Here is a 25,755-nt window from a genome sequence, read left to right on the forward strand (position 1 = left end):
ATTGGTTGGTCGGATCAAAACCAATCAGAAGAATGATGACTAAAAAGAAGTGCAAGTATACATGTCCGCTTCCGTAGCTAAGTGGTCAGCGCGGCTAACTGTCATGCAGGGGACCCGGGTTCGATTCCTTGTACAACCAGTGTTTTTCCTTGGTGGGAGGACTGGTGCGGAATTCAGTCAGCCTCTTGAAGCCAACTGAGGAGCTACTCGACAGATTAGCAGAAGTTCCAAGATCGAGAAATCCGACAGCGGCCGGGAGAGTGGTGTGCTGACCACATGCCATTCCATGCCATATACGGTGACGCCACTGGCAGAGGACGAAGCGGCGGTCCGTTGGAGCCCAATGGCCCGTCTAGGCCCAGAACGTGGAACTTTTGTTGAGTATAAATGGTATGTTTAGAAATTTGACACTTTGTACTTCGTGTGTTATTAATAATAAAAAAGGGAATAAAGTTAAAATCCTACAATGATACTCCAAATATTTACCTTTAATTCTCTTTAGAATTCTGTTGTACGTTGGATCAGTGCTGGTTTCCGTAAAACTCGAGTTACCGCACAGTCTGCATCTTTTAAGTATTACTGTTGTCCACGTAGAGCCATATACTTGGGTGAGACTTGGTAGAAGCCGAGCCGCCGTGTCTCAAGTGAGTTGGCCGGTTTTCGGATATATGATCCGCAACTTGAACGAGAATTACAAAGTACACACGACTTAATTCCTATAAACAGAAACAATAAGTAACATACATCTTCCAATTACAATAATTAATGGAAGGTACAAAGGACACTTAATATATGTGTTTAATATATTAGGCAATAATAATTGTTCTAACTGTTATCAGAAATTGTGACAACAGTAGCTTTTAATTTGGTTGACGCTTCTGCTGTTTAAGTTCCTTTGTGCCCGGAACCTTAGAAGTTCCTTTACGAGATATTTGGTTAGCACCGTAATTTTTGAAAATTCCTGGCAGATTACAACAGTGTGCTGGACCAACATTCGAGTTTGGGACCAATGCCGTTAACTGGAATGTTCTCTGCCAGCCGATCTATTTAAGCACGAATCACGGCCCACCCTCACAGCTTTACTTCCGTCAGTCCCTCTCTCCTTACCTTCAGGCGGGCTTCGGTGAAGTTTGGAAGGTAGGAGATGTGGTTCTAGCGGAAGCGAAGTTGTGAGGCCGGGTCGTTAGTCGTGCTCGGGTAGCTCAGTCGGTAGACCACTTGCTCGTGAACGGCAGAGGTCCCACGTTCGTATCCGGCTTGGAACACAGTTTTAAGGTGCCGGGAAGTTTCTCATCAGCGCACACTCCGCTACAAAATGAAAATGCACTCCAGAATGTTGTTATTAGTTGCCCCGAAGTCAGAGTTTCTTTATGCAAGTTGAAGATCCACATCTAGACGGACGATACCACTGAAATCGCTTTCTAGAGAACACTGTGATACGACATGATCAGGTGTACCGAACTCGTCACATTCACAGCGGTCTGTCTCACTTTTGCCGTTTTTGTGTAGATATACAAGGTACTATCCACGTGTCGTCATGAAAGGAACATGCCTCTACTTGGGTTCACATACTGGAATTTCGTCTTCTCTCGAATTGGTAAACACGACGACCAGTGTCCTTATTGCCCCAGTGCCTCTGCCACGTACAGGTTCTCCAGCAGTTAAGTTGCACTTTATTCGTGATTTTTTTTTTTCTCCAGTTACCTGCCTCACCTTCTCAATGCCCTACTTCCGCAGCCAACAGCAAGTACAGGTAGCTCTGTACCAGACAATGATATCGGCAGAATATATTCTCAAAATTAATAGCACTGCTTCTATTGGTGTTGTGCCAAATGCTCCCGTACCACTTAGAAGTGCAATTCGCTACACCCGTCTTAGGTGTATTCTCACACGTTGACAGCACTCTCACGTCGACATCTCCGAGAAAAGATGCACAGAAAATACACTGAATGGCGAAAAGTTATGTAATTCTGTAGAGAACCACCTTATTTCTTACATTATCAGACCCCCTAATTTTCAACATGCTTCTGTAGCATCACATCTCAGATGCTTCTATTCTCGTCTGTTCTGGTTTTCCCACAGTCCATGTTTCGGAGCGTGGAATGTCAGATCCCTTAATCGGGCAGGTAGGTTAGAAAATTTAAAAAGGGAAATGGATAGGTTGAAGTTAGATATAGTGGGAATTAGTGAAGTTCGGTGGCAGGAGGAACAAGACTTTTCGTCAGGTGAATACAGGGTTATAAATACAAAATCAAGTAGGGGTAATGCAGGAGTAGGTTTAATAATGAATCAAAAAATAGGACTGCAGGTAAGCTACTACAAACAGCATAGTGAACGCATTATTGTGGCCAAGATAGACACGAAGCCCATGCCTACTACAGTAGTACAAGTTTATATGCCAACTACCTCTGCAGATGATGAAGAAATTGATGAAATGTATGATGAGATAAAAGAAATTATTCAGATAGTGAAGGGAGACGAAAATTCAATAGTCATGGGTGACTGGAATTCGAGGCTAGGAAAAGGGAGAGAAGGAAACATAGTAGGTGAATATGGATTGGGGGAGAGAAATGAAAGAGGAAGCCGTCTGGTAGAATTTTTCACAGAGCATAACTTAATCATAGCTTGGTTCAAGAGTCATAAAAGAAGGTTGTATACATGGAAGAATCCTGGAGATACTAGAAGGTATCAGATAGATTATATAATGGTAAGACAGAGATTTAGGAACCAGGTTTTAAATTGTAAGACATTTCCAGGGGCTGATGTGGACTCTGACCACATTCTATTGGTTATGAACTGTAGGTTAAAACTGAAGAAACTGCTAAAAGGTGGGAATTTAAGGAGATGGGACCTGGATAAACTGACTAAACCAGAGGTTGTACAGAGTTTCAGGGAGAGCATAAGGGAACAATTGACAGGAATGGGCGAAAGAAATACAGTAGAAGAAGAACGGGTAGCTCTGAGGGATGAAGTAGTGAAGGCAGCAGAGGATCAAGTAGGTAAAAAGACGAGGGCTAGTAGAAATCCTTGGGTAACAGAAGAAATATTGAATTTAATTGATGAAAGAAGAAAATATAAAAATGCAGTAAATGAAGCAGGCAAAAAAGTCTAAAAAATGAGATCGACAGGAAGTGCAAAATAGCTAAGCAGTGATGGCTAAAGGACAAATGTAAGGATGTAGAGGCTTATCTCACTAGGGGCAAGATAGATACTGCCTACAGGAAAATTAAAGAGACCTTTGGAGAAAAGAGAGCCACTTGTATGAATATCAAGACCTTAGATGGAAACCCAGTTCTAAGCAAAGAAGGGAAAGCAGAAAGGTGGAAGGAGTATATAGAGGGTCTATACAAGGGCGATGTACTTGAGGACAGTATTATGGAAATGGAAGAGGATGTAGATGAAGATGAAATGGGAGATACGATACTGCGTGAAGCGTTTGATAGAGCACTGAAAGACCTGAGTCGAAACAAGGCCCCGGGAGTAGACAACATTCCATTGGAACTACTGACGGCCTTGGGAGAGCCAGTACTGACAAAACTCTACCATCTGGTGAGTAAGATGTATGAGACAGGCGAAATACCCTCAGACTTCAAGAAGAATATAATAATTCCAATCCCAAAGAAAGCAGGTGTTGACAGATGTGAAAATTACCCGACTATCAGTTTAATAAGTCACGGCTGCAAAATACTAATGTGAATTATTTACAGACGAATGGAAAAACTGGTAGAAGGCTACCTCGGGAAAGATCAGTTTGGATTCCGTAGAAATACTGGAACACGTGAGGCAATACTGACCTTACGACTTATCTTAGAAGAAAGATTAAGGAAAGGCAAACCTACGTTTCCAGCATTTGTAGACTTAGAGAAAGCTTTTGACAATGTTGATTGGAATACTCTCAAATTCTGAAGGTGGCAGGGGTAAAATACAGGGAGCCAAAGGCTATTTACAATTTGTACAGAAAGCAGATGGCAGTTATAAGAGTTGAGGGACATGAAAGGGAAGCAGTGGTTGGGAAGGGAGTAAGACAGGGTTGTAGCCTCTCCCCGATGTTATTCAATCTGTATATTGAGCAAGCAATATAGGAAGTGAAAGAAAAGTTTGGAGTAGGTATTAAAATCCATGGAGAAGAAGTAAAAACTTTGAGGTTCGCTTCATGACATTGTAATTCTGTCAGAGACAGCAAGGAACTCGGAAGAGCAGTTGAACGGAATAAACAGTGTCTTGAAAGGCGGATATAAGATGAACATCAACAAAAGCAAAACGAGGATAATGGAATGTAGTCGAATTAAGTCGGGTGATGCTGAGGGAATTAGATTAGGAAATGAGACACTTAAATTAATAAATGAGTTTTGCTATTTGGGAAGCAAATTAACTGATGATGGTCGAACTAGAGAGGATATAAAATGTAGACTGGCAATGGCAAGGAAAGCGTTTCTGAAGACGAGAAATTTGTTAACATCGAGTATAGATTTAAGTGTCAGGAAGTCGTTTCTGAAAGTATTTGTATGGAGTGTAGCCATGTGTGGAAGTGAAACATGGACGATAAATAGTTTGTACAAGAAGAGAATAGAAGCTTTCGAAATGTGGTGCTACAGAAGAATGCTGAAGATTAGATGGGTAGATCACATAACCAATGAGGTATTGAATAGAATTGGGAAGAAGAGCAGTTTGTGGCACAACTTGACAAGAAGAAGGGACCGGTTGGTAGGACATGATCTGAGGCATCAAGGGATCACAAATTTAGCATTGGAGGGCAGCGTGGAGGGTAAAAATCGTAGAGGGAGACCAAGAGATGAATACAGTAAGCAGATTCAGAAGGATGTAGGTTGCAGTAAGTAATGGGAGATGAAGAGGCTTGCACAGGATAGAGTATCATGGAGAGCTGCATCAAACCAGTCTCAGGACTGAAGACAACAACAACAACGTTTCACAACCATACAATGGCGTGCTCCAGACGTATATCTCAGAAATTTCTTCCTCAAATTAGGGTCTATATTTGATACTAGTAGACTCCTCCTGGCCGAGAAAGCCGTTTTTGCCACTACTGGTCTGCTCTTTATGTCGTCCTCTCTCCGTCCATTATGGATATTTTGCTGCCTAGACAGCATAATTCCTTAACTTCGTCTACTTCGTGATCCCCAACTCTGATGTTAAGTTTCTCGCTGTTCTCATTTCTGCTGCTTCTCATTACTTTCGTGTTTCTTCGATTTACTCTCAGTCCATACTCCGTGCGCGTTAGACCGTTCATTCCAATCAGGAGACCCTGTGATTCCTTTTCAGTTTCACTGAGGATAGCAATGTTATCAGCGAATCGTTTCATTGATATCTTTTCGTCCTGAATTGTAGTCCCGGTCTTGAATTTTTCTTTGATTTCCATAATTGCTTCTTCGATGTATAGTTTGAACAGTAGGGGCGAAAGACTACAGCCTTGTCTCACACTCTCCTTAATCCGAGCACTTCGTTCTTGGTCTCCCAGCGTTATTGTTCTTTCCTGGTTCTTGTAAATGTGGTGTCACCGCCAGACACCACTCTTGCTAGGTGGTAGCCTTTAAATCGGCCGCGGTCCGTTAGTATACGTCGGACCCGCGTGTCGCCACTGTCAGTGATTGCAGACCGAGCGCCACCACACAACAGGTCTAAAGAGTCGTCCTAGCACTCGCCCCAGTTGTACAGCCGACTTTGCTAGGAAAGGTTCACTGACAAATACGCTCTCATTTGCCGAGACGATAGTTAGCATAGCCTTCAGAGACGTCATTTGCTACGACCTAGCAAGGCGCCATTATCAATAGATATTTAACTTGTGATGCCTGTACCGTCAGACCGATGTACACCACTTATGGATTAAAGTTAAGTATTACATCAACTACGTACTTTATTTGCTACTATAAACTCCTTCAATTGTTCCAGACCTCACGCCAGACCGCGTGTAATTAAACGCGTGCATTTCGGCCTCCTCTAGCAACACGGTGTTTGCTCTTCTGCCAACACAGCACATAGCGACGAGTGTACAAATGGTCTTCTTCTTTATACTTGCTTAAATTACTTGTGTCATGGCTTCGCCACAATCTCCAGATGTACTGTCCGATTTTTATCGCTTGCAGAATCAGCAGACGCAGGCCTTATTGGATGCCCTTGGACAGCTCGTCCAGGGTCAACGTGCGATGCAAAACGATGCGGCAGCCGCCGCTCCACCGCTACCGCAGCCACAACACACAGTTGCACCACCTTTTCGTCCTTCTGATGCGGCACTGGAAAGCTGGACGGAGTGGTCACGCCAATTTGGATTCCATCTCGCCGCCTACAGAATTCAAGGTAACGAGCGGCAGCCTTTCTTATTAGCATGCGTCGGCGTATCCACGTACCGAGTGATAGTGAAATTGTTTCCCTGACGCGACGTAGCAGCTCTGTCCTACGAAGAAATTTTGTCTGCATTAGATGCCTATTTCAAAGAATCAGTCAATGTAGTTGCAAAAAGATATGCCTTCTTTCGTACAAAACGTACGGCCGGTCAAACTAATCGGGAGTGGGTTGCAACTTTGCAAGGCCTTACTAGGGATTGTGCTTTTGAGTGTGAATGTGGACTCCCTTATTCAGATACTATGGTGCATGATGCAATTGCACAGAACGTTTCTGATGTTCGTATATGGGAACATATTTTGAAACTAATCAATCCCTCCCTTCAACAAGCGATGGACATATTGGATAGGCAAGACACACTTGACTTTGCTCAGGAATCATTTGAAACTTCGCCAGCCGTGTGTCACGTTAACCGGCCCGCCGGGCGCGCTGCACGGAACAGTAAACAGCCCTCGTGCCCGTCCACACAGCAGCCGCCAAGCTCTCCGCTACGTGTGCCGCGCAAGCATGCAAATGCAGTGCTAAAGTCATGCCCGTGGTGTGCTACTAGACATTCGCGTGAGAATTTCCCGTCACGCCAAGCTATTTGCTTTTTCTGTAATAAAAAAGGACATGTTCAGAGCGTTTGCCAGAAAAAGCTTAGATCGGACACTCACAACCATTCCAGGCCCTTTGCTTCACGCCGGAATCGGAATCGAACCACGAATACTCAGGCTTGTGAACCTTCACCCATGCACATTCATGCAGTTCATTCCACTCTGCCCAGTGCCACTCTCTCTAACAGTGACTGTGTTCGTCCCACAAATAGTGTGCGTCGAAGTCGACGGAAATCCCGCTTCTGTACCAGTGCCTGTTCATGTTGCACGAGATAGTCGCTCTTGTCGTCAGTAGGACAGTAAACTTTTTGTAGATTTGGACATTCATGGCAACGTGATCCCATTCCAGCTCGATACCGGAGCCGCAGTTTCATTGATCAATAAAGACACCTACAAACAACTGGGCACACCTCCGTTGCGTGCCGCAAATGTTCAGTTAACTAGCTATTCCGGTCAGGATATCCCTGTGTTAGGACAGTGCAGCCTTCTTGCAACATACAAGGGACAAACAAAACTTGTGTCATTTTACGTCCTTTGTTCTTCTTCTACAGTGAACTTGTTTGGTTTAGATTTATTTCAGTTGTTTAACTTGTCTATAGTCAATCAGGTCCTATCAGTGAACCAGACTGTGCCTTCAGCCAGTGTTTCTCGTCTATGTGAAGAATTTGCTGACTTTTTGCACTGGGCCTTGGTTGCGCTCAGAACTATAAAGCACGTTTGGAACTGAATGTAAACGCACAACCGAAATTTTTCAGAGCGCGCAATGTTCCCCACGCATTGCGTGATGAGGTCGCACGAACGTTACACGATTTAGAATCACAAGGTGTAATTGAACGTGTGCAGGCTTCTCTCTGGGCATCACCCTTAGTAATTTTCCCAAAACCTTCCAGTAAATTGAGACTTTGTGTGGACTTCAAGGCCACAGTGAATCCACAACTAGTGATTGCAACTTTTCCTTTACCCCGCCCGGAAGATCTTTTTGACAAACTGTGCCCGGGTAAATATTTTTCGAAGTTGGACCTCGCAGATGCGTACTTGCAAATACCAGTGGACAAAGAATCCCAGCGCGGCTTGGTGGTTAACACGCATCTTGGTTTGTATCAATTCATAAGACTGCCTTTCGGGTGTGCATCCGCCCCTGCATTGTTTCAGCAATATCTGCAAACTGTTTGTGCCTCGGTCCCTACTGCAGCAAACTATCTGGACGATATTGTGATCTCTGGAAAGACGGAAGAAGAACATTTAGCCAATCTCAGAACATTATTTCAGGTCTTGCGACAAAATGGTCTTCGCTTGCGGAAGGACAAATGTGTGTTTTCTGCTCGTGACTTACCCTATCTGGGACATGTAATCAATGCCCAAGGCATACATCCCAGTCCAGAGCACCTCCGTGCCATACAAGACTTGCCTTCGCCGCAGAATTTGAAGCAGCTACAGAGTGTGCTGGGAAAAATAAATTACTATAACAAATATGTGCGCCACGCCTCTTCCATTTCAGCTCCGCTTCATCGCTTACCCCGTAAAGGTGTTCCGTTTGTCTGGACGACGGAATGCGAACGCGCCTTTCGCCAGTTGAAATCGGCGTTGCTTTCAAATACTTGCCTTACGCCATTCGATCCCCAGAAACCCCTTTTGTTGATGGTAGATGCATCGGATTTCGGGATCGGTGCTGTACTTGCGCACAAAGATGGATCCCATGATCGCCCTATTGCCTTTGCGTCCAAATTGCTTTCGTCTGCGCAAAGAAATTATTCCCAGATAAAGAAGCTTTGGCTCTCGTATTTGGTGTTACAAAGTTTCATGATTTCTTGTATGGTCGTCACTTTACCATCATCACAGACCACAAACCTTTGACATCGCTTTTTCATCCAAACAAGCCTGTACCTCCACGTACAGCGCAGAAATTTATTCGCTGGTCTATTTTCCTCTCGCAGTACCGCTACGATATCTTGTATCGGTCCACTGCTAACCACGGAAACTCCGATGCGTTGTCCCGTTTGCCTGTTGCTGAGGATAGAGCGTTCGATTCTTCCGAACTTGCTTGCCTGTTCATTGATTCGGAAACCGATGACGTGGTCGAATCGTTTCCGATTGATTTTCGTCGTGTAGCTACAGCCACAGCTGCTGACCCTGTCCTTGCTACAGTTTTGCGTTTTGTTGCTACGCAGTGGCCTTTGTCAAAGTCACGGATCGAGGATCCGTTGGTTCGCCGATTTTTTGCTCACAAGGAGAGACTTTTTGTACGACGTGGTGTTTTGCTGTTGCGTTCTGATAATGATCAGTCCAGGGTCGTGGTCCCACGTTCGTTACAGTCCTCTGTCTTACGGCTTCTCCACCAAGGACATTCGGGCATAGTGCGAACGAAACAACTTGCTCGTCAGCACTGTACTTGGTTCGGAATCGATGCTGCGATTACGAATATGTGCTCTTCTTGCATGGCGTGTACCGAACAACAATCCGCCCCACCGCGGAAATTCTTTGCATGGCCTAACGCCACTTCCCCTTGGCAACGCTTGCACATCGATTTTGCTGGTCCATTCTGGAATGCTCGATGGTTGGTTGTGGTAGATTCATTCAGTAATTTTCCTTTTGTTGTACGGATGTCTTCCACGACGTCATCTGCCACCATCCAAGCGTTATCCGCTATCTTTTGCATTGAAGGTCTTCCACAGACTGTTGTTTCCGACAATGGCCCACAATTCATGTCCGCAGAATTTCAGTCATTCTGCAAGGCCAGTGGTATTCAACATCTGACATCCGCGCCATTTTCGCCTCAGTCAAACGGTGCCGCTGAACGATTGGTCCGGACTCTCAAGTCACAGATGTTGAAGTTGAAAGAGTCGCATTCTCGGGAGGACGCGTTATTGCTCTTCTTGTCCTCGTATCGCTCTCAGCCCCGAGATGGTCGCTCACCGGCTGAGTTGCTCCACGGTCGTCCTCATCGAACATTGATGTCTTTGCTACATCCGCCGCATCAGGTTCCTGTGCAGCGGCAGCCACCTGCTTTTGCTCCAGGCGACGTTTATACTATCGCAACTATCGAGGTTCACGGCGTTGGCTCGCAGGGCGCATTCTTCGCTGCCTCGGCCGCGCTATGTATCTGGTTTTGGGGGCCTCTGGTGAGGTGCGTCGGCATCTCAATCAGCTGCGCCTCTGTCGTCGCACGGGTTCTGCCGCTCCCCGTCTGCTTTCAGCGACGGTGCCGTCCGGTCAGCGACCTGGGGACCCATCTACTGGCTCGCCTCATCCCCAGGTGTTACCGACGCTGCCTTCCATTTTGCCCCATGGCGACGCGCCGCCGCCGCCGCCGCCGCCGCCGCCGCCGCCGCCGCCTGTGCTCCCGCCGGCGACGCCCGCAGTGGACGCTTCGCTGCAGCCGCCAAGCGTCTCCCTGGGTCACGCGCCGCCGATCGCTTCCCGTGACCAGCTGTCCTCCGACATGGAACTCTTGCCCGCTCCGGACCAGATGTCGTCTTCGCCCGTCGGGTGCCCCGACGCGATGGAGGTCGACCCTACGGCCCCTCCTGTCTCTCTACGGGCGCATACACCGCATGTTGGCGTGCACCCTGGACTAGGTTTTCAGGCGTTTCCTAGCTCCCCTCGAACCGAATGGCCGGGTGCGGGTGGCACAGCCTCGCCTGTTGTTAGGCTCCCCACCTCGTCGCATACGTCAACATGGGGTCCTCCCCACGGCGGGCGGAAGCCTTATAACACAACCGTCCGCCGATTTGCGGGGGAGGAATGTGGTGTCACCGCCAGACACCACTCTTGCTAGGTGGTAGCCTTTAAATCGGCCGCGGTCCGTTAGTATACGTCGGACCCGCGTGTCGCCACTGTCAGTGATTGCAGGCCGGGCGCCACCACACGGCAGGTCTAAAGAGTCGTCCTAGCACTCGCCCCAGTTGTACAGCCGACTTTGCTAGGAAAGGTTCACTGACAAATACGCTCTCATTTGCCGAGACGATAGTTAGCATAGCCTTCAGCTACGTCATTTGCTACGACCTAGCAAGGCGCCATTATCAATAGACATTTGACTTGTGATGCCTGTACTGTCAGACCGATGTACACCACTTATGGATTAAAGTTAAGTATTACATCAACTACGTACTTTATTTGCTATTATAAACTCCTTCAATTGTTCCAGACCTCACGCCAGACCGCGTGTAATTAAACGCGTGCATTTCGGCCTCCTCTAGCAACACGATGTTGGCTCTTCTGCCAACACAGCAGTAAATATTGTAAATCACCATTCTGTCTCCATAGCTTATTCGTATTTTTCTCAGAATTTCGAACATCTTACACCATTTTATATTGTCGAACATTTTATTCAAGTCGACGAATCCTATGAACGTGTCTTGATTTTTCTTTGGTCTCGCTTCCAATATCAAGTGTAACGTCAGACCTCTCTTTCCGGTGCCTTTACCTTTCTTAAAAACAACCTGATCTTCATGTAACATGTCCTCGGTTTTCTTTTCCATTCTTCTGTACATTATTCCTGTCGGCAACTTGGATGCACGAGTTTTTAAGCTGATCAGCGTGTAATTCTGCACTTGTCAGCTCTTGCAATGTTCAGAACTGTGTGGATGATGTTTTCCCGAAAGTCAGTTGGTACATCGCCAGACTCATACATTCTACACCAAAGTGAATAGTCGTTTTGCTGCCACTTGCCGCAATTATTTTAGATATTCCGATGGAATGTTATCTATCCGTTCTGCCTTATTTGATACCAGTTCTTCCAAAGCTCTTTTAAATTCTGCTTCTAATACTGTAACCCTACCTCCTCGAAATCGATCCGTTTCTTCTTCTATCACTTCAAATAAGTCTTTCCCCTCATAGAGGACTTGCCTGTACTCTTTCTGCCTATGCGCTCTCTCCTCTGCGTCCAACAGTGGAATTCCCATTCCACTCTTAGTGTTATGACTCTTGCTTTTAATTTCACCGAAAATCGTTTTGATTTTTCTGTGTGCTGCTCCAGTCCTTCCAACAACCATTTCTTTTTCGATTTCTTCACTTTCTCCATGCAGCCGTTTAGCCTTAGCTTCCCTGCACGTCCTTTTTATTTCATTCCTAAGTGGCTTGTATTTCGGTATTGCTGGATTTCCATGAACATTTTTGTATGAACATTTTTGTACTTCCTTCTTTCATCAATCAGCTGGAGTATTTCTTGTCACCCTTGGTTCCTTTGCAGTCACCTTCCTGATAGCTAAGTTTTCTTTTCCAACTTCTGTGATTACCGTTTTCAGAGATAACCATTCCTCTTCAACGGAACTGCCTACTGACCTATACGTTATCGCAGTATCGATAGCCTCAGAAAACTTCGAGCGTATCTCTTCATTCCTTAGTACTTTCATGTCCCACTTGTTGGTGCAATGATTCTTTCTCACTAGTCTCTTAAACTTTAGCCTACTTTTCACCATTACTAAATTGTGATCTGAGTCATTATCTTCTCCTGGATACGCTTTAGAATCCAATATTTGATTTCCGAATCTCTATCTGACCGTGATGTAGGCTGAGATTTTCCCGGAACTCCCGGCATTTTCCGAGAATATGTCCTTCTCTTTTGATTCTTGAATAGAGTATTCCCTATTACTAACTGATATTTGTTGCAGAACTCAATTTGTCTTTCTCCTCGGTCATTCCTGCTGCCATGTCTGTGTTCTCCTGTAAGCGTTTCTCCTACTGCCTCCCCTAGATGCGCATTCCAGTCCCCCATAATCCAATTTTCTTCTTTATTTACGTGCTGAATTACCTCTGTCTTCATCCACTGTATACCTGAACTATTGTTGTCGGTGTTGGTTTGCTTTCGATTCAGAGTAACTCACTCTCTGTCCTATGTTCCTATTCATAACGAATCCCACTAACGTTACTCTATTTTCTGCTGTTGTAGATAGTAACCTACACTCGTCTCCACAGAAATTCTTGTATTTTTTCAGTTTTCCTGACTGACCCCCGACTATAGATTGAGCCTCTGCATTTCCCTTTTCAGATTTTCTAGCTTCCCTAGCACGTTCAAACGTCTGACATTCCACGCAGCGATTCGAAGAACATGATCCTTCCTTAGTTATTCAATCTTTTTCTCGTGGTCACCTCCCCTTTGGTAGTCGCCTCCAGGAGATGCGAACGGGGAGTAGTCCGAAATATTGTGTTAATGGAGAGGTTACCGTGACCCTTTCGAAATACCGTTACAACATGTGTTTGTAAGACCCGTTGCAGGCAACTGCTAGTGTCAATAATAAATAAACAAATAACTAAAACCGAGCGAGGTGGCGCAGTGGTTAGCACACTGGACTCGCATTCGGGAGGACGACGGTTCAATCCTGCGTCCGGCCATCCTGATTTAGGCTTTCCGTGATGTCCCTAAATCGCTCCAGGCAAATGCCGGGATGGTTCCTTTGAAAAGGCACGGCCAGCTTCCTTCCCCGGCCTTCCCTAATCCGATGAGACCGATGACCTCGCAGTTTGGTCTCTTCGCCCAAACAACCCAACCCAAATAACTAAATGTGGCCGTGTGTGTGTCGGCAGGTACCGAGACGGCCACGACCACATGGGCGAGCACCGGGACGACGAGGCGGACCTGGACGCCGGGGCGCCCATCGCGTCGCTGTCGCTGGGCGCCGAGCGGCCGTTCGTCTTCAAGCACCGCGACGCGCGCCGCCGCGGGCCGCAGCACAGGGACGTCCCACCAGGTCAGCGGCCGCTGCTGCTGCCGCCGCTGCTGCACCCTGTCTGCTTTGGCTCTCGGCCTTCCCTCGGTGTTCCTGAATCTCTCTGAAGCTGTTGGGAGCATTCGGCGATTGTTTCAAGTGGTAGAGGGAGTAGCTGATGGTAGAAAATATTACTCGCCGCCTCAAAAGAGCACACTGGTGGCTTTGGCGCGCTGTAGAGGGTGCACAGCTGGTACCAGGAGGCCACGTGGCTCTCCACCGCCGACAAAAGTTATTGAAGAGATGTCAGTGTGACAGTCGGTTGTAATGAATCAGCGCACTGACATGGGCCGATGCGGAGGCGTAACGTAACAGAAAGGCAGAAAGGAGCTGTCGTGCTTGCACGTTCCCATGACCACACCGTGAATGAATACGAATTTTCCAACCTCTCTACAAAGAATGGTGTACCACTCGCAGACATATAGAACTGCTTAAGAACGCTGTTCGTAAAAAAGTCCTAACCGACGACCAGTGTCAGTCAGTTTTAAACCCGGTAAGAGTTGCTACTGACACTGAATGCAGGTCCATCTCAACAAGTTTCCGAGCGAACATTGCGAAGGGAACTGCATGCTATCGATATTTATAGTCAGTTACCTCGCTGAAGGCCATTGCTCACAGTGCCAGATGAAGCTATGCATTTTCAGTGGGGTAAACAACACAGGAACAGGGCAGTAGATGACTGGAGGTGTATCGTGTGATCCGACTAGCAGCGACGTTGCCTCTTTTCAAACGCTACAAGGCGTCGAGTGAACGAGCAGCTCTATGAAGCGTGTAATAAGCTGTGTAGAGTAGTCCAGACCGGAGGTAGTTACGTGATGTTTTCGGGGTGTTTTTTCCCACTACGACTTGGTAGCACACATTCTGGTTCCCTTCAACATGAACCAGGACATTTATTTAAACACTATCGGTGACCAAGTGTTGCCCTTCCTCGTACATCTCCTTGATGAGTATGCTGTGGATACTCCCGTCTTCCAATGTGACAACAGACGTATTCGCAGGGCCGCGAGCACACATTGCCAGTGTGACGAAGCTCAAAGCGTCATCCACCCGTAATCGCTTAGAAAATGTCTGGAAGAACGTGGAACAGCGAATGAAACGTAACAGTTAACATCCACGCAGTTTGATAACTCTACGGGATGTCATCATGAATGAGTTTCTTTGTGCTAAATATGACACCCTTAAGACACTTGTGGACTCTTTTTTTTTTTTTTCTTGCGCAGCAGAGGCCTTTATGAAGGCTAACGACGGTGTACGAGGTATTATCGTGATGTCTTTTAGGGAAGATTACATGCTGTGTACTTGTGTACAAGACAATTAAGGACAGGAAACACAAATCCATGGCTGACTCTGGTACCTTCCACGGGAAATGCCATAGGATTTATTTTGTCTACTAGCGCTTGCACTATCTTCCAAAGTGTCACATCCGCCAGTAATTCTTCGCCTAAACATTGTTTTTCGATTTCCGAAGCGTGCTCACCATCTAATCTCTTACCATGGCTCATCCTATGTAATTCGGTGTTGTTGTTGGTGGTGGTGATCCTGGTGCTGCTGGTGTGATACAGCTCCCCACGCTAGTCTATCCTGTGCAAGTCTCTCAACCTCTACTTTACTACTGCATCTCACATCTATTTGAACCTTCTTCAGTATTCGGGCCTTTATCTCCTTCCTGTCTTTACCTCCCACATTTCTCTCCAGTACCAGTACCCTCGCGATATGTTCTATCAGCCGATCCCTCCTTTGATTCAGGTTGTGCCATAAATTTCTTTTTTATCCCCAATCGATTCAATACCTCTTTGTTACTTGATCCACACCTCAAATTTTAGAACTTCCAGCATTGCAGCGGGTCAGCAATCGTACGTATCGAAATAATTATGAAAAATCCGCCTCGATTTTACAAACTACCTGGTGTTTACCTAGGTTTCAGCGTGGATAACCACGCCTTCTTCAGAACAAATATAAAACAGCTTGCCTAAATAGGCAGAGTCAAAGGCTGAAATGGCCGCTGTAGGTGTTGATTTTAGCCTTTGACTATGCCTATTTAGGCAAGCTGCTTTATATTTGTTCTGAAGAAGTCGTGGTTACCCACGTTGAAACCTAGGCAAACACCAGGTACTTTGTGCAATCGAGGCGGATTTTTCATAATTACCTCTAATTTTCTTCGTTTCTTTTTAGCACCACATTTGAAAAACTTCTATCTTATTCTATGAACTAATCATCATCCGCGTTTCATTTCAGTAGAAAGCTAGACTCTAGACACATACCATCAGAAGAAAAGAGCTCCTAATGCTTAAATTTACATTCGATGCTAAATAATTTAGGTTTTCAGAAAAAATGCCAGTCTGCATTTTATATCTTCTCTACTTTGGCTCGATTATTTTACTACTCAAATACTATAACTCAGCTACAGTTTCTAATGTCTCATTTCTTAATCTAATTTCCTCAGCATCGCCTGATTTAAATTTCAAGACTCTGTCCATTCCATTCAACTACTCTTCCAAGTCCTTTGCCTTTAAGAGAATTATGGCGAACTTCAAAGTTTTCAGTTCTTCTCCATCAACTTAAATGCCCTTTCCAAATTTACTATTGATTTTTTTTTCACAGCTTGGTCAATCTTCAGCTTCAATGACATTGGTGATAGACTACAGTCCTATCTCATTCCCTTCTCAGTCACCGCATCTCTTCCATGTCCTTCGCCTGTTATCATTGCATTATGGTTTCTCTAGAAGTCGCTCAGTGTATTTTATCCTTGCTATCTTCAGAGCTTCAAAGTGTGTATCCCCGTTATTTTATCCCTGCTATCTTCAAAGTGTGTATTCCAGTCAACGCTATCTTTTGGTATCCACGAATCTATAAACACTATGAACGTAAGTTTGCATTTCTTTCACCTATCTACGTTTATATCTACATGCATATTCCGCAAACCATAGTATGGTACGTGGTGGAGGGTACGTTTTACCACTGCTAGTCATTTTCATTCCTGTTCCACTCGCAAATGGAACTAGGCAAAAATGACTGTCTGCCTGCCTCCGCACGAGCCCAAATTCCTCTATCTTTTGTTCGTGATCCTTTCTGGAAATGTACATTGGCGGCAGTAATATCGTCCTGAAGTCAGCTTCAAATGCCGGTCTCTAAATTTTCTCAATAGCGTTCTCAAAAAGAACGTCGCGTTCCCTTCAGGGATTCCCATTCGAGTTCCTGAAGCATCTCTGAATCACGTGTTGATCGCACATACCGTTAAACAATCCAGCAGCCCGCCTCTGTAGTGCTTCGATGTCGTCCATTAACCCTATTGTCGATCCCTAGCACTTAGCAGTACTCAAGAAAGGGTCGCACTAATGTTCTATATGCGGTCACTTATGCATATGTACCACATTTCCCTAAAACTCTCCCCACTACAATCATTACATGCTCGTTCCACTTCACATTGCTTTGCAACGTTACGCGTAGACACTTAATCGATATGTCTGTCAAGTAGCATACTAGTAATGCTGTATTAGAATGTTACGGGACTATTTTTCCTAGTCATCTACATTAACTTATGTTTTTCTACATTTAGAGCAAGCTGCCATTCGTCACACCAAATAGATATTGTATTTACGTGATCCAGTACCCTCACAGAGTCACTCAACTTCGACAGCTTCCCGCACGCCACAGCAAACAGCTGCAGATTGTTGCTCACATATCCGTCAGATCATTTATTTATATAGAGTAACAGCGGTCTTATCACACTTCACTGGTACACTCCTGACAATAACCTTGTCTCTGATTAACACTCGCAGTCGAGGACAAAGTAAGAAGTCCTGTTACTTAAGAAGTCTTCGAGCCACTCTGATATCTGGTTAGCTATTCCATAAGCTCATAGATTCGTTAATGGACTGCAAAGGACCGCCGACTCAAACGCTTTTCCGAAATCTAGGGATATGGAACCACTTCTCCGTAGTTCGCAGGATATCGTGTCAGGAAAGGGCAAGCTGAGTTTCACACGAGCGAAACTTTCTAAAACCATGTTGATTTGTGGACAGGAGATTTTCCGTCTCAAGGAACTTTATTATATTCGAACTGAGAATATGTTCAAGAATTCTGCAGCAAATTTGTTTACTTTTGATGGCCAGTTCTTTTACGCTTCTTATACATGGGACTCAGCTGCGCTATTTTCCAATCGATTGGGTCTTTGTGCTGGGCGCCAGATTTGCGATAAATGCGAGCTAAATAAGAGGCGAACGTCGTAAAGTACTCTTTGTAAAACCGAATGTGGATTCCATCCAGACCTGGACAACGTTGTCTGCCTTCATGTGTTGTGGCAACAGTGGTGTACGGAGGAGGTGGTGCTACAATTTGGGAGTGCTTTTCGTTGTTAGGGCGCGGTTCTCTTATTGCTTTTAAGAGGGGAAGGATGCAAACACATTTTGTGGAATTCTGTAGTACGTCCAACAGTGGAGCAGTTCGGAGACAATGACTAATTGTGTGATCACGACAATGCACCATGCAATAAAGTAGCGTCTGTGAGGCAGTGGTTTGTGAAGAATAATATTCGTGGAATGGACTAGGCTGCCCAGAATCTGTTCGACAACCCTTCTTGAAAACGAGAACGACATGTTATTGGGAACTCTTCGCTCCTCAAGAGAACTACGGTACACTTTCCAGTATAGGCGCAAGTTCTTTCACGCACTTTGTGTAGTATCGCGTAATTTTACGCAATATCGTGACCCTACTCTGTTGAGCGACTTAGTAATTTTTCCATCCAATGGTAACTTATTTCGATCTCTGTCATTTTGTCGTTCGTGCGACAAATTAAAGGAGCTACTGAAGTGCGACCCTTCTCTGTGGAATGCTTTTGGAAAAAGCGATTTAGTACTTTGGTCTTTTCTTTTTCATCCTCCGTCTCAGTGCCTTTATGATCACAGAATAGGAAAGATGGCTTCGATCCCTTTACTGATATAACGTAAGACCAAATTTTCTTAGCATTTTTTGTCAAGTCGGCAGGTAGAACTGTACTTTCGAAATGGTTGAACACACTACAGATGGCTCTCCTCAGTTTAATTTTGGTTTCCTTCACTTTTGTTTGAGAAGTTTTGGCTACGTTTGGATTTGCAGTGAAGCTCTCTCTGCTTCCGCGAGTAGCTTTATAATGTAGCTTTAGAACCACCTCACGTCTTTTCCATTCTTACAGCTTTATTCGGCCCGTACCTGTCGAAAGCATACTGTCCAAGGCTCTTGAACTTTGTCCATTGACATTCAAATTTGGTAGTGCTAGAGCTGAAATTTTCACGCTGAACGCAGAGGTAATCTGAAATAAGTTTCTTGTCATTCTCGCTAAGGAGAAATACCTTCCTACATTTCTTTGTATTCCCGTTCACAGGCGTATTTATAACTCAAGTCGTACCATCAGCATGGCCTCGCGTGTTCCTACATTTGTCCGGAATTCATACTGATCTTCCCCGATGTCAGGTTCTGCCAGTTTTTCCATTCTTCTATACATGACTTGTGTTGGGATTTTGCAAGCGTGACTTATTAAAAACATGGTTTACTGATATTCAGACCTGTCTACTTTGGAATATCCGATATAGATTTAACTATTACCGTTCATTGAGAAATTTTGAAACTCACCTTCTCGCTTTCCATTTTCCTCTTTCCCCTTTTAACTTAAAAACTCTACTGTATATTCCCCTTTTAGTGTTTTTCATGTTACGTAGTCTGGGCGCCATTCATGTACTGCTAACGCTTACTCAAGGTCAAACCTAGAATTTTTATCTGTCACTTCTCACTCACTCCACCTCTGGCAATGTAGAAAGTTTCAGGTTGGACAGTTATTCTAATCAACGTTAAACTGTAGGTCCTCCTATAAGTGAATGGGTAAATGAGCTCAAACGTCCCTTAAAACAAAACAGTCTAGTAAAGCATCATGGTGCTCAAACCAACCCTGGAGTAGATTAAAGCTTTATCTTTTCTTTAACTTCATTGAAAATAGCAATATTATCTGCAAAAAGACTGAGGTTACAATTAATGTTTTCTGTCATGTCATGAATACAGAGGATGAACAGTAAGTGTCTCAACAAGTAGTTCAGTGCGTAAACGTCAGTGCATTTGCGATAAAATTAGCGGGAAGACGGGTTATTCGCATACCTCCAATGGGTTTGACGGAGCACTGAATGAGCCAAGTCGGAACAAGGTCCCTGGAGTAGGTGACATACCCTCAGAATCACCGAGATCCTTGGAACGGTCAGCCATGAAAAAACCGCTCCACCTTGTGTACACGATATAGGAAAAAGGCGAAGTGCCCCACACTTGAAGAAGAATGGAATAATTATATTTCTGAAAAAGACAGGTGCTGACAGGTGTGAATATTATCAAGCTATCACTTTAATAATTCATTTTAGCAAAATACTGACGCAAATAACCTACAGAAGAATGGAAAAACTGGTAGAGAATGACGAGGAAGAGCAGTTTGGTTCTGGAAAAACGTAGGAACACGCAAGGGAATACTGACTTAGCTTAGACGACAGAGTTGTAGAATTCCTCTTGATACTTCACAAAGTAAGCAGGTTCAAAAATGGCTCTGAGCACTATGGGACTTAACATCTGCGGTCATCAGTCCCCTAGAACTTAGAACTACTTAAACCTAACTAACCTAAGGACATCACACACATCCATGCGAGGCAGGATTCGAACCTGCGACCGTAGCGGTCCCGCGGTTCCAGATTGAAGCGCCTATAACCGCTCGACCACTCCGACCGGCTCTATCATGTTCCAAACATCGTCTGCATAAAGTGTCCTGCTATCTTTCGGACGTCCTGTTGAGAAAATATGCTCTCATTTCTTTTTTCGTGTAATGTTTGGACATAGTATTTGCCCTATGAGTCACGCTTGACGTAATCCCCAGCAACAGACTATACACTATGTGATCAAAAGTATCCGGACACACCCCAAAACATACGTTTCTCATATTAGGTGCACTGTGCTGCCACCTACTGCCAGGTACTCCACATCAGCGACCTCGGTAGTCATTAGTCATCGTGAGAGAGCAGAATGGTGCGCTCCGTTGAACTCACTGACTTCGAACGTGGTCAGGTGATTGGGTGTCACTTGTGTCATACGTCTGTACACGATATTTTCACACTCCTAAACGTCCCTAGGTCCACTATTTTTGTTGTGATAGTGAAGTGGAAACGTGAAGGGACACGTACAGCACAAAAGCGTACAGGCCGACCTCATCTGTTGCCAGACAGAGACCGCCGACAGTTGAAGAGGGTCGTAATGTGTAATAGGCATATATCTATCCAGACCATCACACAGGAAATCGAAACTGCGTCAGGATCCACTGCAAAACCTGGATTTCATGGTCGAGCGGCTACTAATAAACCACATATCACGCCGGTAAATGCCAAACGACGCTTCGCTTGGTGTAAGGAGCGTAAACATTGGACGACTGAACAGTGGAAAAACGTTGTGTGGAGTGACGAATCACGGTACACAATGTGACGATCCGATGGCAGGGTGTGGGTATGGCGAATGCCCGGTAAATGTTATCTGCCAGCGTGTGTAGTGCCAACAGTAAAATTCGGAGGCGGTGGTGTTATGTTGTGGTCGTGTTTTTCGTGGAGGGGGCTTGCACCCCTTGTTGTTTTGCGTGGCACTATCACAGCACAGGCCTACATTGATGTTTTAAACACCTTCTTGCTTCCCACTGTTGAAGAGCAATTCGGGGATGGCGATTGCGTCTTTCAACACGATCGAGCACCTGTCCATAATGCATGGCCTGTGGCGGAGTGGTTACACGAGAATCACATCCCTGTAATGGACTGGCCTGCACAGAGTCCTGACCTGAATCCTATAGAACACCTCTGGGATGTTTTGGAACGCCGACTTCGTGCCAGGCCTCACCGACTGACATCGATGACTCTCCCCAGTGCAGCACTCCTTGAAGAGTGGGCTGCTATTCCCCAAGAAACCTTCCAGCACCTGATTGAACGTATGCCTGCGAGAGTGGAAGCTGTCATCAAAGCTAAGGGTGGGCCAACAACATACTGAAGTCCAGCATTGCCGATGGAGGGCGCCACAGATTTGTAAGTCACTTTCAGCCAGATGTCCGGATACTTTTGATCACATACTGTACGTGGTAAATTTCAAAGGGCTTTGTAAGTGTAACTACGTGTCTCTACCGTTAAACTTGGAAATGGCTTTATGGTGGTGTTGATCAGTTTTGTGGTGTTCCTTTGCTCCTGTTGTCCTCATCCCTTCCTTGGGATGTGCTGTTTTCATGATTTGCAAATTTACTTTTGTTTTAGCCCTTTGGCTGGGTTCCCTTATTATTGCTGCAGTGGCGAGGTAACATAAGAGAGGAAACTTGTGTCCTCCACTCGTCTATGAACTGTGTAAACTTTTTCTGTGTGCTACCGCGTTTTGACTGTTTGTGTATCACATTTTCTGATTTGGACATCCTAGACCAGCCTAAAAACCGCACTAAGACTGGCTTGTTAAAGTATCAGATGCGTAACGTATAGTAGATAGCACCCACAGAGCTCTCAAAGAAATTAACTAAACACCTCAGTTGTATCCAACAGTAGTTCTGAGCTCATAGGCATTATCAGCATCATTGAACCCATATGCCATACAGAGTCTTCCCCTATTAGTAGAAAAGAAAATTATATGTATCAGAAACAAAAAAAATTATCATTTGTGATGAATGCCAGAATGTGCGAAAATAGTGCATTTAGTGCATAAACACACTGATCTGCAAAACTTGAAGACAAAAGTAGCTTTCAGATGATTGACCACTGCCAAGTAACACAACCGACGGAACTTGTATCATACATAGAAAGAATTGTTGCAGTATTGTACGAAAGGCGACTGACAGAAATGCGCAATGAAACGAACAGGAATGACACTTTGTTCAAAGCCAATAATTACACTGAATTCACCACAATTCCATGGACATTGTGGACGATGGGACATGGTTCTTAATAGTGTGAGTGATCATCACGGTGGCACTGCATACTGTGCAGTGTGTTCCAAAGATAGCCATGAAGTTGGTAAGGAATTCTTGTGGTGGTACAGTTTCTTCCTACACGAGCATATTGACAACTGCTGGATGGTCGTTCGTGCATGTGGACATATTGCAATATGTCTCCCCAATGCATTACAAATGTAATCAATGAGATTTAAGTCAGAGGAATGGGCAGGCCAATCCGTTTGCCAAATATCCAGTTGTTCCAAGAGCTCGTCCATCTGCACTGTTCGATGCAGTCATGCAGTGCCTTTCATAAAAATAAAGTCAGAGCCGAACGGACCCCCGAAAAGACACCCATGGAGGAGTAGTATATTGCACAATAACGTTGATGTGTGGGAGTACCGTGTTCACAGATTTTGAGGTTATTAGATCTATATAAAATTATGTATGTATGTATGTATGTATTAAACTGGAGACCTAGAAACGATGGAGAGGCTTCCTCCCGCCGTAGCCCTCAGTGGTTCACAAACCCACAGCAGACCACCCACCCCTCCGTACCTCACACCAAACCCAGGGTTATTGTGCAGTTCGGTCGCTAGCGGTCAATCCTCGTGAGGCAATGGTATCACGCTAGTTAGTGTTTTGTGCTATGACCATCGCCACATGTCCTGAAACTTGAGCTGTCATTGGTTGCCTGAGTATCACTCTAGCAGTGCTATGTTTGATTCTGCTAGCATTCATTTAGCTATGTGAACATTTGCAAAGTAATTACTCCTGGCGAGCAGAGAGCAACGAGGCTGCAGCGTCAATGTAATGAGTCTCCCAAGGAGCAGCGAGGCGTGCAACTAGCGACGCTGCAGTTATAAACATATCCCTAAGGATTCACTGTTGGCACATTGCACCTCGCTGCTCATTGGAAGCCTTGTTGCATTTACACTGCAACCTTGGTGCTCGTCGAGAGTAATTATGCTGCAGCTGTTCACATATCGTCCTGCTGGAGTGGACTTGAAGCAGCCAATGTTTCAAGATGGCCAGCGAATGTGCTGTTCCAAACACAAACCAGCTTAATGTCATTGCCCAGTGTGTGTCACAGCGAGTAGCGCTGTGACACACACTGGGCACTTATCCAGGACTGTGAATACAGTTTACAGTAGTAAACGTAATAGATGTTTACTGCAGGCTATATTCGTGTACAATAACAAAGGAATGTGTCGTTATTTGTTGACTGCATTCTCTACATCGTTAACACTAACGAAGAGCTAACAGTAGAAGCTCTATGTTTGACAGCAGCTAAGATGAACAAGTGCCCTTAGTTCTTAACACTGGAACATCAGTTTTAGATCGCATGTTTACTGGAAATTTTTGTCTTGTTTTTGGCTATACCATCTCAAGATATGGTGTACTTTTTTTTTTAACACCCTATCTTTCAGCCGACCTGGGACTGAACACCCCAACCCTACTCCCTGGCTCGAAAACTAATGCTCCGTGTGTTGCTCTAAGTGAGTAAGTTAAACAATTGTTTAGATACAAAGACAAAAATATCAGGTAGAGAGCTGTCACTTCATGAAGGCCCTGGAAGTTTTTAACTGCAGCTAGTGCACAACATTTGCAGAATTAAGTATTTTGGGACTGAAGCACTGAACGTGTTGCAGTGAAACTGCTGCTGGAGCACGGCAGCCTGCTGATGATGAACCCGCCAACCAACCGGCTGTGGTTCCACGCGCTGCCGCGGCGCAGGTCCTGCCAGCAGCCGCGCATCAACCTCACCTTCCGGAAGATGCTGCCACAACCACAGCCTGCACAGCACAAGAGGTCTGCTCCCACCATTCGCTGACCGGTGTGCTTCTATTTCCTGTTAGTGCTGTCACCGAACCTATGGACACTGCTAATTTATGTATTTATTGATCCAAAGAAGTAAGTGTTAATTGATGCAAAGACATACAGAAAACGAAATGGAAAATGCACGAAGTTTGCATTACTATACCAATTCATCACTGTGTAAAACTGCACTGTTCAAAATAAAAACGGTATGATGCACATAACCACTTGCTGATATTCATAAAATAAGTTTATCCTGCTATAGAATGTGTATAAATGTTACCAGGCAATCATGTGATCCTCAGCTGCTGTCGTAAGTCAAAGCGAGAAATAGTGTGTGTGCGCGCCACGCTTTGTATAACAGTAATGTAGGTCGATGTGCAGACTTCACAGCATGACAGGAAGGAGCCATAATGTACATGACCTTATTTGTTTAGCCTGATCTAATTAGGGTCATCAGGCCATCTCTTACATTAGACCAGGGCACCACACATACAGTACCTTTTTTACATCATAGTTACCTAACACATAAAAATTTTAATATGACAAATAGTATTAACATGATCAGAGTGTCTATAGTGACAATGTGACTAAATAATACTGACTACGAACTAACAACGTTAATACTGGCAGTATTTCTACCACAGCTGCTGCCAATAATAGTGGTAAATGTAGTAATAATAATAATAATAATAATAATAATAATAATAATAATAATAAAAAAAAAAAACCCGTGGAGGCCCGGGAAAAGAATAGGCCTCCAGTATGTTCTGCCAGTCGTAAAAGGCGACGAAAAGAACAAACCACTAATAGGGCTAACCCCCCTTTTAGTGTGATTACTTGGTTCAGGACAGAACTAAAGAAGCCTCGGACAAGCGCCGTCATGGTCGGGGACAATGCTTGAACCCTATGCCCGCCCACAATGGTAACGACACTGCTAGCCAACTGGAAAATGATTTAAATCCAAATAGAGGTGTTTTGCAGGATATGCTTCCTGCAACCACCCTAGAATGAAAACAAAGACAGAGGATGAGATGGTCAGATGAAGTTAATCGACACCTCATGTTCTGTTATTACCAAGCAACAAACCTAGGAACCAACACAACTGGATACAGATCACAAGTATACACAACATTTATTACCAGATACCTAGAATCAAAATTTTTAACAGAACGACGACTAGCTGATCAGATCCGTGTAATAATAAAAAATAACAGGATACCCCAGTCAGAATTAGAAAACATCAAACAACAAGTACAACAAATACTGGAACAAAATAATGTGCAATCAGAAGAAGAAGAAAATGCAGTAATGGACTCAAACATCCCAGAGC

At 44.8% G+C, this 25,755-nt stretch overlaps 1 protein-coding gene across 2 annotated transcripts in view; it reads left to right on the forward strand.

Moving 5' to 3' along the window:
- Positions 1-24,646, forward strand: part of LOC126472016 (DNA oxidative demethylase ALKBH2-like) — a 173,028-nt gene extending 148,382 nt beyond the window's left edge. The window contains exons 4-5 of one of the 2 annotated variants that reach the window (XM_050099904.1): positions 13,476-13,639; positions 24,257-24,646. In XM_050099904.1, the coding sequence (XP_049955861.1) occupies positions 13,476-13,639; positions 24,257-24,438 (346 nt within the window). In that variant the 3' untranslated portion in view covers positions 24,439-24,646. The remainder of the gene's footprint in view (positions 1-13,475; positions 13,640-24,256) is intronic. The other variant, XM_050099907.1, reaches the window with a different exon arrangement.
- The last annotated feature ends 1,109 nt before the right edge of the window (positions 24,647-25,755 follow it).

This window comes from Schistocerca serialis, chromosome 1, assembly GCF_023864345.2.
Source record: "Schistocerca serialis cubense isolate TAMUIC-IGC-003099 chromosome 1, iqSchSeri2.2, whole genome shotgun sequence".
Taxonomy (NCBI): domain Eukaryota; kingdom Metazoa; phylum Arthropoda; class Insecta; order Orthoptera; family Acrididae; genus Schistocerca; species Schistocerca serialis.